The 17,060-nt window shown below is 34.9% G+C and overlaps 1 protein-coding gene across 1 annotated transcript; it reads right to left on the reverse strand.

Annotated features, from left to right (window-relative positions):
• Positions 1–293: 293 nt before the first annotated feature.
• LOC119085753 lies at positions 294–1,564 on the reverse strand. The gene is made up of 4 exons (XM_037196236.1): positions 1,435–1,564; positions 1,121–1,374; positions 954–1,033; positions 294–515 (listed from the first exon to the last, which is right to left on the reverse strand). Exons 1-4 carry the CDS (start codon positions 1,528–1,530, stop codon positions 499–501), a joined length of 447 nt encoding a protein of 148 aa, XP_037052131.1. The 5' UTR covers positions 1,531–1,564; the 3' UTR covers positions 294–498.
• Between the last annotated feature and the right edge of the window lie 15,496 nt (positions 1,565–17,060).

Raw genomic sequence — 17,060 nt, forward strand, 5'->3', positions numbered from 1 at the left:
GACATTCAATGTAAGTTAGAAATTCGTAATGTTTGCAAATAGTTGACTAATTTGAGGTTAATTGAAAAAACATTTTTTATAATAAACTACTTTTACATGCTAAATGCGTCGAAAGCCGTTCTTTTCACTACTTTCGACACTCACTATTACATAACTCGGGATAAAAATGAGAAAAATGAGTAACAACCTCAACAACCCATGATTTCCTTTTATAGAAGCATGTTGCAGTTCTGGGCAAGTGAAAGAAACTCAAGTTGCATAAGTAAACATGATGCGCAAATGAAATACTAGTCTAATTTTGTCTTTATTTAGAAATCATCTAAGATTGGAAAGGCAGTTATTAAAGGCCAGACGGATTTGCAGCACTTCAATACTTTCTAAGAATTTTAATAATTTCTTTTGAATCAATGAATTCGGTAAATTCTCAGAGTCGGCAATGACATCGAATATTTACTTGAGCCGTAACCAATCAAAATTTTAAGTTAGCACAAGCAGTTGTTAGTTGTATGTGTATCCTGAAAATGAAAACAAGAAGCCAAGGTAGAATCTAAACAAATGCGAAATAATTTCCATGAGTGATGATATTACAGGGAACGTCAGCGCAATTGAGACAATAAATTGCTTCAGCTGTTTCTCAGCTGGTCCACAGTGTGTACTCCACAAAGTGGTATTGGTTAAACCGTATAAATACGTACAGGCAGTTTTGTTTGTACAAGTGCAGCGGGTGACAGCTGAAGAAAATTCGTGTCTTAATTTTATTGACCTTCACTGCAAGCAACCCTTTACAGACAAGAAACCAACTTAAAAATCTGGTCTCTTACTTCCTTTGTTTTAGGATTCGAAACCTTATACTTTACCAGACTGGTAATAACAGTTATACATTTTACTATTGTGCCCACGCTCAGAGCTAATATATTCTGCTTTGAACCATAACAAATTACCCAGTGACTTACGTTCTGCTTGCCATCTGATCCTTTCCGAACGCCGTGCGACTTCTGATGCTATCTTTACACGCTGACGCCGACGTTGAACACTGAAAAGATTAAAAAGTAAAATGAATCAGTTGGACTTTTTCGATACGAACAAATGTTGTTACGCGATAAACTGATCGTATTCGTACCTTGGCGCTACAGCATCAGCTTGAACACCATCATCAGTTTGAGCAATATTATCAGCTTGAGCACCATCATCAGTTTGAGCAACATTATCAGTTTGAGAACCATCCTCAGTGCTAGGATTAGTACTGGGTGTGACGTGAAGATCCGGCTGAGGTAATGGATTTACATTTCCAATCGACTTACATATTGTTGTCTCCCAATCGGCCAGATGGAAAAATCCCAACTTAGCGTAAACAACGAACACGTCCGTCAATACCTAAAGGTAGTATTTTCTAGATAATAAATATTGAGAATTGATAGTATTAAGGGCAACTACATTTTCGAAATTTCTGTCCTCGCCTAATGACTTTTCGATTTCGTCTTTAAGATCTCGTTTTTTAAATAAATTCCTAACTGACGCTGCGAGCTCCATACTGATAATTGTTATTGTGGTAATGTAAATAAAGTTGAAGTAAATATACTGTAAAAAATGAAGGCATTCTTAGATCGTCGCAAATGTTGAGGGGGAAACTAAGCGAACTATATCCCACCAACTACTGGTATCAATTGGCGCACTATTTCCTTTTATTGATCATCAATAGCAAATAACAAAGTCCCAGTGTTTACTCGCTTAGCTTCCCCCTCGCAGAATGTACAACATTTACATAAACAAAAAAGGAGTCAAACAGACATTATGAGTGCGAAAGAATTCGTATGATACACTCACGACAGAATAAATTTAGCTACTTTGACGTTAATTTCTTCACTCCACCTGGTGATTCTCTGTAAGGTTTACAACTCTTGACTTGTCATAATTTGCGAAGGTCTGATAGATTGGATTTGTAGCTCTCGAGTGTTGATATGAAGAAATTAAACTGACTAATTGCTTTAGTACCAAGTGTTATCAGGTAACACTCTATCTATGTATACAAAGACTATATCCGGCATCGTCAATAAACTTACTTTACTTTTGTTAACCAAGCTGAGTGGTTTTCATTTATACAGCTCCGTAATCCATTTCCATCATTACAACAGGTTATGGGAATTCGTAATACCGGGAAATAATAAAGCTGTCCGTAGTAAAGTTTAATAAAATACGTTCCGTATTAACGTATAACTCAAGTGAAATTCGCTTAGAGAAATATAATTTTTTGTTTGTTCCGTACACGCCATTGCAATGGCACAACAAACATCACCGTTTTTACCGGCCATCGAGAAACTTCTAGGACGTGAAAACTACAATACGTGGAGTTTTGCAGTCAAAACGTTTCTGCAACATGAACTTTTGTGGGATTATGTGGATCCAGAATCAAAGAGACCGGCAACAAGAAAAAAGGCGAATGCAAATGGCGATGAAGAAGAAGACGTTGAGTACGCGATCGAAGAAGCTAAAAAGGATTTGAAAGCTAAATCGAAAATCATCCTTCTTATTCATCCGAGCAACTACCATTACGTGCAAAACTGTTCAACTGCTAAAGTTGCATGGCTAGCGTTGAAATCTGCTTTCGAAGATTCAGGCCTCACACGAAAAGTTGGACTGATCCGCTCTCTAACATCGACAAGACTTCAAAATTGTTCATCAATGGACGAATATGTCAACAAAATAATGACATCATCGCACAAGTTACGTGATATACAAGCAGAAGTGAGTGATGACTGGCTCGGTTCCTTTTTGTTGGCTGGCCTGACCGAAAGATACACACCGATGATTATGGCTTTGGAGGGTTCAGGTATACCGATTACAGCTGATGCAGTTAAAACGAAATTACTGCAAGAGGAGAAACCAACGAATGCACCAACTGCACCGAAAGCATTTTACTCATCCAAAAAGTATCGTAAACAACAGTCGTCGAATGATCGTGCAGCAACTTCATCACCTGGTTTGATTAATGTACGATGTTACAACTGCAATCAAACTGGCCACATGTCAAAAAATTGTCCGAAGAAGAAGCAATCCACGTCATCACAAAGCTCACAAAATGGTCAATGTTTACCAACAACGCAAGGAAAGGGATTTATTGCTGCTGCATTTTCAACGTTTTATGAAGGTCCCAACGATTGGTTTTTTGATTCGGCTTCATCATTTCACATGACAATGCGTGACGATTGGATTAATGACAAACAACCAGCAATTGTCGACAAGATTACAACCGCAAACAATTCGATTATGGATGTCAAAGCAACTGGACAAGTCACCGTACAAGTTGTTTGTGAAAACAGTTTGCAACAGTTGCCCGTGAATGGAGTGCTACATGTTCCGGATTTGAGTGCAAATCTTTTGTCAATAAGTCAAATTGTTTCCAAAGGATACACCGTCATCTTCGATAAGGCAGGATGCAAAGTTTTGGACGAGAAGTCTATGGTCGTTGCTACCGGTGAACACATCAACAACATGTTTAAGCTGCATACGTCACATTCGAATGAAAAACAATGTTTTGTTTCTAAAAATGTTGCAACGACGAAAGACATTTGGCATCAACGGATGGCACATTTAAATACATCAGATTTATCAAAGCTCAAGAACCATTTGGCAACAGGAATTTCATTCACCGACTCCAACAATAAAAGTGTGTGTGTACCGTGTCTGAAAGGCAAGCAATCCCGTTTACCATTTCCAAAGGAAGGATCACGTGCGACATCGATTTTGGAATTCATTCATTCCGACTTGTGTGGTCCTATGGAAGTACAATCGTTTAATGGAGCTAAGTATTTTTGACGTTAATTGATGATTTATCCAGAAAAGTTTTTGTCTTCTTTCTCAAAACCAAAGAAAATGTTCAAGAAATTTTGAAAATTTCAAAGTTATGAACGAGAAGCAACTGAACGCTGTTATTAAAGTTTTGAGATCAGACAATGGTGGTGAATTCATTACGTCAGAACTGGAGGAATATTTAAAAAAATGTGGCATCATTCATCAAACGACAGCTCCGTATACGCCTGAACAAAATGGGCTAGCTGAACGGATGAACCGTACAATTGTTGAACGAGCAAGAAGTGCTTTGATTGCTGCTGGTTTACCGAAAATTTTTTGGGCCGAGGCTGTTGCGACGGTCGTATACTTAATCAATCGTTCGCCAACAAGAGGTCATGGAAGGACTCCCGAAGAAATCTGGACTGGATCGAAACCAGATTTGAGTCATCTGTCAGTTTTCGGCTGCAAGGCATTGGTGCATGTTCCGAAAAAGGCTCGTCGAAAATTTGATCCCAAATCAACCGAAATGATATTCGTTGGCTATTGTGAAAACACAAAGGGGTACCGTTTAATTCATCCAGTAACAAGGCGACTTTGCATAAGTCGCGATGTGGTTTTTATAGAAAATGATTTCAATCACAACGTTTGTTCCACCGAAGAATCACAACATTCAGTTGGAGACGTTTTCCCGTATTTTGACAACGAATCGGATTCCGACGATCAAAATCCGAATGAAGTGAACGAAATGAATCCAGATTTCCACAATTCATTTCAAGAAACCGACGCACCGAACGAGATTGACAACATTATACCAACAAATACGATTTCATTGCCAGATGTTAGACGCAGTGAAAGAGTACCGAAGCCCAGATTGTTTCCGGATTTTGTCACTTATTGCGTCAGTAGTTTAATTCCGGATGATCCATCAACAGTAGCAGAAGCTTTGAGCAGCGTAAATTCTAAAGTTTGGAAGGCGGCCATGAATGAAGAGTTTAATTCATTGGAAGAGAACAATACATGGCAACTGACAGAGTTACCTCCGAATCGTACACCTATCCAGTGCAAATGGGTTTTCAAAACGAAACGAGATGCCGATGGCAAAATAGTCCGATACAAAGCTCGTCTTGTGGCAAAAGGTTTCACACAACAACAAGGAATCGATTACGGTGAAACATTTTCACCGGTTGTGCGTTACACTTCAATTCGGATGTTGTTGGCCATTTCAGCGAAATACAATCTCGACATCGAACAAATGGACGTCGTCACCGCTTTTCTACATGGAAAAATTGACGAAGACATTTACATGGTTCAACCACCAGAATTTGCGAAAGATAGCAGAGTTTGCAAATTGATCAAAGCGATTTATGGTTTGAAACAATCAAGCCGACAGTGGTACTTGGAATTGGATTCCCATCTGAAGCGAAATGGTTTTCAGCAATCATTGGTCGATCCGTGTGTCTATTTCATAATCAATTGGCCGAAAATCACGTTTGTAGCCGTTTTCATCGACGATCTGATGATTTTCACCAATGACAACGAGAAGAAATTGTTTTTGAAGGAAAAATCGCAAGAATCTTCGTGGCTCAAACAATTCGTAAGTCAATTCAAACTTGGTGTTCAATGTCAACCGATCCGAATATTCTGTGACAACACCAGTGCATTGGACTTGGCAACAACGACCGGATATAAAGTCCGAACGAAACATATTGATGTGCGACATCATTATTTGCGAGAACATATCGAATCTGGACATGTCAATTTGGTACACATTCCAACCGAAGAAATGGTGGCGGATGTATTGACCAAGCCGTTGAATTCTATCAAGCATTTATTTTGTTCAGAAGGTATGGGTTTATTGTTTTGAATTTTATTTTTCAAATTTCTTTTTCTTGAGACTGAATTAACTTTGAAATTTTGAGACTTAGAATTTTTTTGATTTTTGTTTTCGTTTGGAGGTCATTTTAATTTAGTTGGAGTGTTGATATGAAGAAATTAAACTGACTAATTGCTTTAGTACCAAGTGTTATCAGGTAACACTCTATCTATGTATACAAAGACTATATCCGGCATCGTCAATAAACTTACTTTACTTTTGTTAACCAAGCTGAGTGGTTTTCATTTATACAGCTCCGTAATCCATTTCCATCATTACAACATCGAGCACTTTCAATCTCTGCAAAATTTGATGTGTTAGACACTAAAGAATGTCTTACGCTCAGAGGCTCATAACTCTCGAGAAGATTGCTGTTATGAAAGCAGTATCTCGATTCTACAGCTACTTCAAGTCTTTAGCAGTTAAAACACAGTCGTCATATCGATATCGAAATAAATTGCTTTTTGTACTAATGATAGTACACAATTGCGTTTGTGATTTTGTCAAAATTTGTTGCCACCATTTCGTCACATTCGAAACTACAAAATATGTTCGCAACGTTTGTGCTATAGTATAGTATGTATGATGCCCTCGACTTCCCTTTCTGGCATATTGTATACTATTATCAAATTTTGATCGTCCGCACGTGATAACAACAGCCAGGAATATTAGCAGAAGAAATTGAGATGATTATAAATCTCTTAATCAACGACGAAAACGGCGTCGAAAAAACGACTGGCTGATTATGTTCACTGGGGTCGCATTGCAAAAAAAAGACATGCCGGTAACTCTAACTGCATTTCATTACTCAACTGAACTGAAATTGTGCTAAAATTTTGTATGGAAATTACAGCAAAGGTCAAGGGATATTTGCGATAACTCATAACGGCCCCAGTTATTGGCGTAACCTCGTAATATACAGCCTTGGTTAAATCGGCAGTCACATGACTTTAACAGCAGCTAATTTAAGATAAGGTAACTCTTACATATAGATCTATATGAATGTAAGTTATTCTCACCAGCAGAATTTGTGTGGATGTCAATTCCGAGTATTTTAGTGTAAAATTGAAAACGTTGAAGAAGAAAAAAATTGTTCACACACAAACACATATCACTCTCTGCCTAACTAATACCTAACTTCGTATAATATAGTTTCCTTTTAGCGTTTGTATGTCTTACGATGCCATATGCAAATATATTTTGTAACATCTAGCACATCACGAATTTCATTTATTTTAAAATCCGAAAACTAATTAAAACAAAATATAATGGCTTCTTTGTGTGTTTTATAATTAAAATATTAAGTTTTTCATTCAATTCCATTATCTTTTTCAATTTTGCAAAAACATTTTAATGCAGTAGAAAATATTATAATAAGTTATTATTTCTTTTCAGCTAGCTTAAAATCTAAAGTATCGTTTTGACACGCTATGTTAAATATGACGAGTAGAACTATAACAGAAGTCCATAAGCTTTACAACATTTACATGCAAAAAATTCATTTAATAATTTCTTTTCGTTTCGTTTTTTTTTTTTCAAAGTTTACTTCATACACCCATGTCCACATATTTTCTCTAAATTAATTTCTTATCAAAACTGAAAAAGTTTTACATTAAATTCAAATCTGATTTCCAAATCAAAAACTTCATTCTATTGCCTCCCGCAAAACTACATCTATATTTCCACTACACATTTTTTGATACACAACTTTAGAAATTTTCATGAACTTGTAAGTTTCTAACTCTCGGGTAGACTATTCTAGATTACTTCATGCAATCTTCAAACTCTGTAGTTACTTGTGCGTGCATTCATAGTGTGTCATCAAATCTAGTAAGTCAATTCAATTGTTTCGCTTAATTACTAAAATTCAATACGGAAAATTGGAACTTGTATTGATTTTATGTGCAACTCGTTGAATACTTATTTACATAACGAGGTCCAACCTATTGGGTGGGTCACATCCTTTGACTGTCTTAACTTCTCAATAGTTTTTGTATAGATTTATTGATTTTTACAATGAAATGTAATTTTGATGGCGACAAAAAACATAATTAGTAGAAGAACTACTAGAACGGTCTTAATCGCTAATTAATAATTTAATTCTGTTTTTTTCGCTTAAAATCTTCGAAACGTTGTAAATCAATGCTTAACTGCGCAACTTCATTTTCTGGTACATACAGGTCTGGTTTTATGCTCACATTAGAGTGCTATTGTCGTAAAAATGCCGCTCGAATGTCGCGGTAAAACCATGGCGTATGTCTGAAATAAAACTTAAACTTGTGTGAACTGAGGCCCTTGCTTCGCTCTGACCGCAAACTAGTTAATTTTTATTCTGTTTTATTCTCCTTAGCAAAATCACATAACACGAAAAATACTATTGAAATAGATAAAAAAAAAATATTTTAGCAACAGCATCTAGATCATTAAACCAACAATCTATCTTGGAACCTAGCCTCAGAAATTCCATTCTTCACCAAACAATTTTGTTATTGAGAATTATTCATATTATCGTGTTAACCAAGAGCACAAGGGTGTTACATTTAACGTTTTTAATCACATTTTCATACATTTTTAATCATAGTGATCGTGTTACGTTCGGTGTATTTTCTGTTGTAAGACCCATGACTTACAGTCAGAGGAACTAAGTTTGAAGAGTGACTAGTGAACAGGTTAAGTTTTTGGGAAATTCGTTGATCTGAGGCGTATATTTGAATACACGGAAGTTGATTTTTATCCCTAAAGGTACAATTTTCGAAGCTAACAGCATGTAGTAAAATGTCCTTTAACGAGTTGACGAGTATTATCATATCCCTGAAGAAGAAAACTTAAACAATGAATACAATGACAACGAATAATGCAGTTATTGAGATCAAGTTCGAAACGTTTACCTAAACCTACAGATAACAAGTCCTCAAAATGAATGTTCGACTCCTTCCGTACGGATTGTAAATACCCCATTTCTTTGGTGACTTTCGTGTACAAACAAATTTGCTCATCTCACGAGTTTTGAATAGTTTTGCGGCGCAAAAAAATGTGCGCCATTCTACCTTGCATTCTACCCTTTGTTGACCTTAACTCAGACAACAGAGGTTTCTCAAGATGGTTTTTACCAAGTTTTTTAAAAGGCGTTGATCACTCTTCAAATTATGATGCTCATTTTCGTGAGTCTACAGTTGTTCTTTTAGTTCAAAAAGCCATAAAATCTCTACCCAAAAGCATGACAGCAAATCGTTGCTAGCAGCAGATTGGGCCTAGTTAATTAATTTATTTAATTCTACATTCAATCCATCAATTCAGTTCTGTCTCCTCGCCTTGCTCATCACATCAACAGTTAATTTTGACATCACGTCTCGTCAATACAGTTCAATACAATTCAAAATCTTAAATTTACTTAAGTCCTCAACTTCGCTTCGGCAATCAATCAGAAAAGTTCTTCATTTCTTTTTTCACTCCTCACTTATACAATCCAAGACAAAGTCCTATCATCAATTCTTCTAAAACATTTACACAATATTATTGTTTCGTATCACATTTCTATCAAATCACCAAACACTTGGTCTGTCAGTTGCATTACCTCCTCTTGAAAGCGTGAAAATGGTAATGTGGGATCGACAGCCGGTGCAGCCCGATTGAATGCTCGGAAAGCATTGCTGAGTGGTGAATTCTATCCATATCCGGTTATTGAATATTTTATTCTAATTAAATCCGGATTCCTCAGCGTTAATACAACAGATTTTTTCTAAATTACTGTCCTACTATGACTCTCACAACGTACTTCAAGCATGAGTGGTCCCTAAATAGAGTACTAAAAGTGGACAGTGTATCATACATATTTTGGCACTGTTAATTTTTTTTTACTATCCCGTGCGTTCAGTGCGTTGTTCTCGAGGTTGTTCTCTCTCATTAACTGCTTTTTTTTATAATTTTCTTGTTTAAACTATTTTGTAGTATTGATACTAATTTTTTTACTTCAGATCGTTATACATAATAGACCATACCAGCCAATTATAATCTACTATAGGTATCGATAACAGATGTCGACTCAGATGTCATCATCGTCAACAATCGAAAATGTTCTTTCGGCCTACGTTTTCTTTGGCCTCGCAAGATTTTGAGTTGGACCCCTGAAATTATTAGCAATTTATTAGCACTGTCAGATTGAATACCTCGACACCCAAACTTTATTTTATATGCTGTATGCAATACAATACAATAGATATAGAATGAATATATTTGCGAAATTTTAAATTTAACCAATTTCTGAAGAGAAGTCTGTTAGTCAAAAGGGAATGTATTAATGGCCAGCACCTCCAGTTGTCCTATTATCTACTTCCTTCCATTGACCCTACTAACCCTTCAAACTGAATATTTCTCTTAATATTGGATAAGGTTAAAACGTTAAAACAATTTTCGTTTTCCAAGACCCATAATAATTAATCAAAGTGACTATTCCGACTTAATCGTAATGGCCATTTAATGCATCGAGACGGTGACATCGAACATTGTTGATCAATTGCATAATTGGGGAGAATTTGAGAAAACGCAATTAGCGAAACCGTTTCAGTTTTTACGTGTTTATGGTAAGCGGCTATGAAAACAGAGAATTTTTTTTTTCGTGTGTATATGTTGGAACTGGACATAAACTCCTAAATATTAACGATTAGCATTTTCGTGTGTTCGAAATTATATTTACATTTAAATAAAATTTATGATACCAATAGTTAATTAATTCTTACTACATAATATATAAACGGCGATTTTATGGTAATAAACCACTGATAATGCCAAGATGTTCGATTTATGGAATTCCAAATTTGTTTATAAACGTTTTTGTTTTGGCCGATTAATTTATATGAGAATTTTTTGAATAATTTATAACTTTATATGCTCCTTTCTTTTTTATTATGGTTTTTTAAATGGTTTGAATGATATATTATGAGATAGAACACCGATTGTCGTAAAAAAAACTACTTAGGTTGTGTGCTAAACCCATACTTTTTTTAATGTGTAACATTGTATGATATATCTTTAAGGTACACATAAAATACTGGTTTTTGTTCGTATACTTATATTATGGGTAAGAGGTAGTGGATTGTGCATATACGTACGTATATATGTATATCGGAATATGTATTTTTAATAGTGAGCTTCGGTGTTTAACAGTTTGTTCTGCATAATTTTATTGTTGTTTAAAGTCTCTCTGAATCAACAAATTATTATTTAATAAGACGACACGTAAGATTTATTGCAATTTTGGTTTTATAATTTTTGCACAAAAGGAAGAAAGTTTATACGATCTCTTACATTGCGATTCCAGTATTCAGTTTCACTTCCTGGATAGCGAATGTGTGTTTTTTTGTGTGTTTGCTAACATATGCAATTTAAAATTTTATCCCTGTCCGGTCACTTGATAAATTGTTCAGAAAACTAAAGTCATTCGACACTATCCATCTATTTATCTAAATATGCTGTCACATGTCCAAGTACTGACTTTGGTACTTATGCAGATCTAACAGCCTCAAATGGAATTTAGGGTGGCTGGAAGAAATATAATTTCATTTAAAAATTGAAAACATTTCACATTGACATTTTAATCCAATTAGCTTGTAATACTTGTAAAATTTCACATTTAGATGCGGCATTGAGATGTCATAAAAGAATCTAGTAATTTTGGAGCGAGCAAATCTGGGGCAGCAAATATCTATAAAATTTGACAAATGTGCGTATGACTTTTGAGACATTCCAGCACTGATACAATAATTTTATTGATAAGTAAAGTTCTGATGAAGAGACGTTACGTGTCCAAAAACACTATCCCGTTTTACCTCTCTCTATGTTGAGAATTTCTATTGGATGAACTGATGCCGTGACAAATGTCAACCAAACTATTGCGAACAGTATACAATTTTTACGTTTCATGTTACAATCTTTCGATGCAGAGAATAAATGGTCTTTTGGCTTGAGATTGAATCGTATTGGACCCTTCTGAAAGCGATAGTGATTAGAATCGTTTTAGCTTGATTCGCATTTATAGACTACTTCTGACGGAGGCTAACGTTCTGTCTTCAAAGTTTGCTCCAAAACTTTAGTGTCATCAAAACAGCTGTTTTGTATGGTAATTGTCCTGTAAAATGATGATTTAGCTCATCACTTGTTATGAAGACAGCTTATTACTACTATTTATCCATCGGTAATGTACACTACCTGCCCCTCACATAATTGACAATCTGAGGCTAGTACTAACATTTTTACATGTCATGTCTCTAATAGGACTTAACTCGTGTAACGGAACAGTGGAAACGACTGAAGATGGTTAGACCACGCTAACCTCTGACCGCCACTGGTTCCGGAGGTCGAAACAGCATTTTATCTCCACTTTCGCTTCACGCGATCCATGGGAAAGGGAAGAGTAATTATGCTCTGTTTGTTTGTTTGTTTTGGTGATTGTTCTGCATATTAGATAACACCACCCCTGGAGTTAGTCTGGCTTCCAGGTAAAATAAAGTTTTGTACCATTGGTCGATTACAATGTTCATGATGTGTCTGAAATATTCTTTGACAATTTGGACCAGCATCCAAAAGTATTACGCTTTTCCGGTCTTTCCTCCTTCCCAACACATGAGTCAAATTTTCGTAAAGCGGTTTTGGATTGTTCAACCGTTTAAAACAGAGTTGTTTCCGAAAATATGCCTGCCAATGTTCGAGTAACATATGAGTTTGTCTCATTCTCTGTCATGGAAATCTAAACAATGCTGAGGAGCGCTTCAGTAATTTGCATAAGAAAATTAGCGACAAAGTTTAACAAATACGAATTTTATTTACTCCATTGTCGCCGCATCTGTCCAATAATCAAAGAGAAACCAAAGTTTAACAAAAGGCAGAATTAAAATAGTACAGCCGGAATGAATGAATGCGTTTTTTCTAACAGTCCTGCAGTTTTCCACATATTCTGATATAACTTTAATAAAAATATCCAAAGGGAGTGGAAGACCTGACTATGATCACCTTTAACAATTTTACGAATGTTTATGCTTTCTTCACGACTCTAATTGCCAAACTTTTTTTTTCTGTGGAAAAGATTTTTGAAAACAATGCAGAATAAATTGAAAATGATTTCCAAAAAGATACACACATTACACAGACAGTCCACACATATTTTCATTCGAAAATAGTTTCACCAACGTAAATCAGAAAATATTTTGTTTATACATTATGATGATTATTATCATTTTCAATTTTCATGGTGTTAAAGGCGTGAATGGTTTTCGTTAACACATGCGGCGAAATTAACAAAACAATTAAAATTATCTAAAACATTTCGAAAGAGTCCCGTCGAGCACACTAAGTTCAAAGGAAAATCTGTATTGTTTCATAAGAATAATAACTGCAGATAATACACCCGTGTTGTATTGTTGTTTCACAATCAAACATTTCCCTACAAGGTTTCATCTGTAATTATGCAATGTGAGAGAAATATACACAAGGCAAATATGCTCGATGTCGAGAACCGTTTGTGAAAAATGGTAATTCGAAACCGGTACACTTGCCGTAAGAAATTATTATTTTCGATGTCCAAATTTAGGCATGACCAGTCCTGGAATTTTCAGGTAGTTTTTCATTTCTATGGACGGCTACAGTCATTCAAGTGAGCTGTGGCAATGTTACGAATATTTTCGTAAGGTTAGTAAAGAAAACTGAACTTCTTTTTAAGGCAACCACTGTCCCGGCAACGTATGGTCAGGCGTACACCGTGATACTCTTTCTTATTTTGACTTGATTTCTTTGATTAGAATGTAACCCCTATAAGAACATAAACCTAACTGTAGAATAGTCATTCCGACACAATTTCCAATGACGACAAATGAACTGAATCTCTCTTCATATTTTGTTGTGTGTTTTTATTTTTAAGAAATTTCATTTATTTGTATGTTAAGCTGACTTGATTTACATCAATCTAAGGGTTAAAAGTGTCTATATATAGACTGATTTATCGCAATCTTCTCGTTCGGTAATGGCTGGGTATTAGACTTTTAACTCAGTCAATAAATCTTTGTACGGTCAAAAGATTTGTTACGTTTTTCTTCTTCTTTTCTTCTTTAATTTGCTTCTGTAAAACATTTAATTTTTTTCTATAATTCGTACGCATTACATATTATTCAATCACAGCGATAGCGATCAATGGTTGTTTAAGGCATCGCCGTTTAAATGATTTCATAAATATAAATACATGCCCGGTGTAATAAATATAACAAATGTCTCAATATAAGTCACAAAATGCAACAGCATAAAGTTGCCTCTCTATTGAATTGAATATGGCGAATTCGAAAATATTCGGGGGAAACAAACATGTTGTATTGTATACATTGTGCTATGTATACCTTCCCGTACTACGGGGTTGCATTTTTTTTTGTCAAAAGTGGAATACGGTACTGTGATTCTGTGAGCATAGAGTAACGCTAACATGTCGGGATGCGTTTACAGTTATCGTGGTGGTTTGTTGAACTGAATGGACTTTAGCTTTTGTGGTCTTATACAGTAAAAAAAATGTTAAAAGTAATGAAGTAGAAGATTTTGTGTTAATATGTTCAAAAACTACTTAGTATAAAAAACAGAAACGTCTCCATAATTATGCTGGTGTTCTAATATCATTCTTGAATTCAATTTGCATCTCTTTCTATCACATTTTCAATTATATGTTGCATCATTTTCGCACGCATAACATACTTTATAAACCACCTCTTACAGATGAAATTATCAATTTGTTTGCTTTTTTTGATCTCTTTAGTATTTTGAGATAACAGATGAATTAACTGTGACTCATTGAAGAGTTTAGCTGATTCAGATTGAAACATCGGCTCATATGCTGCAAAACGTTAAAAAGTCTAGAGGTTTCTTATCGTCGCAACCTTCATGATTCCACACAAAGTTTGTTTAAAATGTTAAAATTCACAGATTTGCGAGTGCCTAGCCAAAATTCAGAAAATAAAAATCTGGATTTTCATTTGTTCCACGAATTCTTGTTAAATCAATTACAACAACTCTTAACTCTGAGGTTTTTTTAAGATTTCCGAGGTTGTTGTAAAACTTACAAATAAATGAATTTCTGAGGATAAGCCGGTTAGTCAATTTGTTTTTCAATAGCTGAGGCCTTTTATCGTTGTAAAAGTTCTCAGATATGAACTCTGAGCCGTTCACTGACTATTAACCACAACGAGGTATGCACGTCAACGATTTCCTTTACCCTATAGACATTGTCGCGTGCTGCTTGGTTTTTGTTATTTTTGAAATTTTTACCCCATAGTTCCAATTTTTCTATCCCTTATACACCGAAAAATTCGAATAGACAATACAATGTGTACGACGTTATACATACATATCGCAGTAAATTTATAGATTGCGAACTTTTCTGTTATTAAAAGGGGGTGTACTATATATAATACAAATGAAGTCACCTATATTTCCGAAACGCAGATTCTTTTTTGTATATATATAAATGTGGTGTCGTGTATGGCAGATGTAGAAATATTTAAATCAATCAAAACGTTTCAATTCAATAATCGCAGTTGGTGTCATTTTTCAAAGATTCTGTTCATTTAAGACAAATTTAAGTTCAGGTGAAATAGTCAGGCCCCAATTACACTACATTTGTTTTCCTGTAAAAAATACTCCGAAAGAGTTTTTCGTTAGAAGATTCTACGGATGATATATGGACCTTAAGCTTTTCTTTTTTAATTTTTCCAAAAAACAATTCCCACTTTGTTGAAAATGAACCGCATAGTCCAGAAAATATTTTAATTATTTTCTGATATAAAGATTAATCTAAATGAAATAGTAAAATGACCAAATAATTGTTTACACTTTTCGCACCGGGACATAATGATAAATGATCTTTCTTTCTTTTCTTGTTCCTGCACAATGTATTTATTTCGACGTTGAAAAACTGAACAGGGCCGTCGTTAGTCTGCTCTTGCATATAGTACAATCATTTTAGAGCAGTTCCGAACTCTGTCTTCGGTAAAATATTTTGCAACTTTGGGAAAAGTGGAATTTGGAAAATACTAGCAGCACGTAAAGAATACTTTCGGTAAGTATTAAATACGTGCCGCACGTATAGAATACAAGTCATGAGTACAATGTACTAATAATTCAACTTATCAAATTATTTAGGCCTGACTGAATATGCAGCGATACTTCGTATGATAGATAGACTCCAGCAATAATTAATATTTGCATCGTTATTCAATTTCTACTTTAGATCAAAGTTATTTCCAAATTTCCACACTTCTTAAGTGTTAAGTAGAGACAGTAGTACTTTATGATGATAAATTAAAAAGTCGTTCCTGCCTACATTTTACCAGTTTTATTGCTTAGGTAAAAAGTGTAAACTTATAAATTACACAAGGAAAAGAGAGGAAAAATCTTTAATTTTGTTTGTTACACTTATTTATCAGACCTTAAAAATTTAATTTTTTCCAACTTTACTGCTCGACGATGGAATGAGTTCTTTTTTCCCTTACTTTCGAAAGTAATAAAAGTCCGTCTTCATCAGCAAAAGTCAAAAATTTTTACCCACGAGTCAAATAAACTGAATACGGTAATAATGGCCATAAAGCATCGAAACACTTTTTACAATCGTATCGTAAATATTTTGAGTTTTCAACTATGTCATCGTTCTTCTCAATATTTACCTGTTTTCCCATTGTCTTCCCCCGGGTGAACCGTAATAAAAATTATCATTTCGTTATGCCAGCCATGCATTTAACGCCTAAATTATGAATTCCGCTACTTCTAAAGAAAGTCCTCCTAAGAAAGGAATAATAAACTCTGAAATTAGGTTCTAGCCATTTATTTGCTTTGCCAGCCATGCCTTGTTGGACGATGCGCTTATTTATAACAGTGAGAGGAGAAAAAAAAATTCTATTGAAAACGGAATAACAACCAACAAAAACAGCACATATATCGACATACATACATGTGCTGCGTACATATGCACAATGCAATTGAAATATAGACTATCCCGAAAATGCGTACGGCCCTATGTTCCATAAATGTTCTTTTTGCAGGCAATAATTTAAACGAGAGAAATACAAATGAAATTCTTTTTATGTTAAACATCTACCCCATCCAGCCTAGCATAAACCAATATTTGAAAAAGAGATGGGTGAAAAATATTATGGGATATTGAAGTCGTGTGCCAAAGCAGAGTGTCCCTTGTTTGACAAAAATTTAGAGTCAATTCACAGTAATGTTAGCATACGGAACAGTAGTTTTTAAATATTTGTCGTGATAAGTTCAGAATTTTTGCGTTATATATATATCGAACAGCACTAGTCCGTTCGACATTTTACGAAAATTATAATTTGTTCGTTTTGTTTTGATTCATTTTTTTTTTGGTTTT

The sequence above is a fragment of the Bradysia coprophila genome, chromosome X (genome assembly GCF_014529535.1).
Source record: "Bradysia coprophila strain Holo2 chromosome X, BU_Bcop_v1, whole genome shotgun sequence".
Lineage (NCBI taxonomy): Eukaryota > Metazoa > Arthropoda > Insecta > Diptera > Sciaridae > Bradysia > Bradysia coprophila.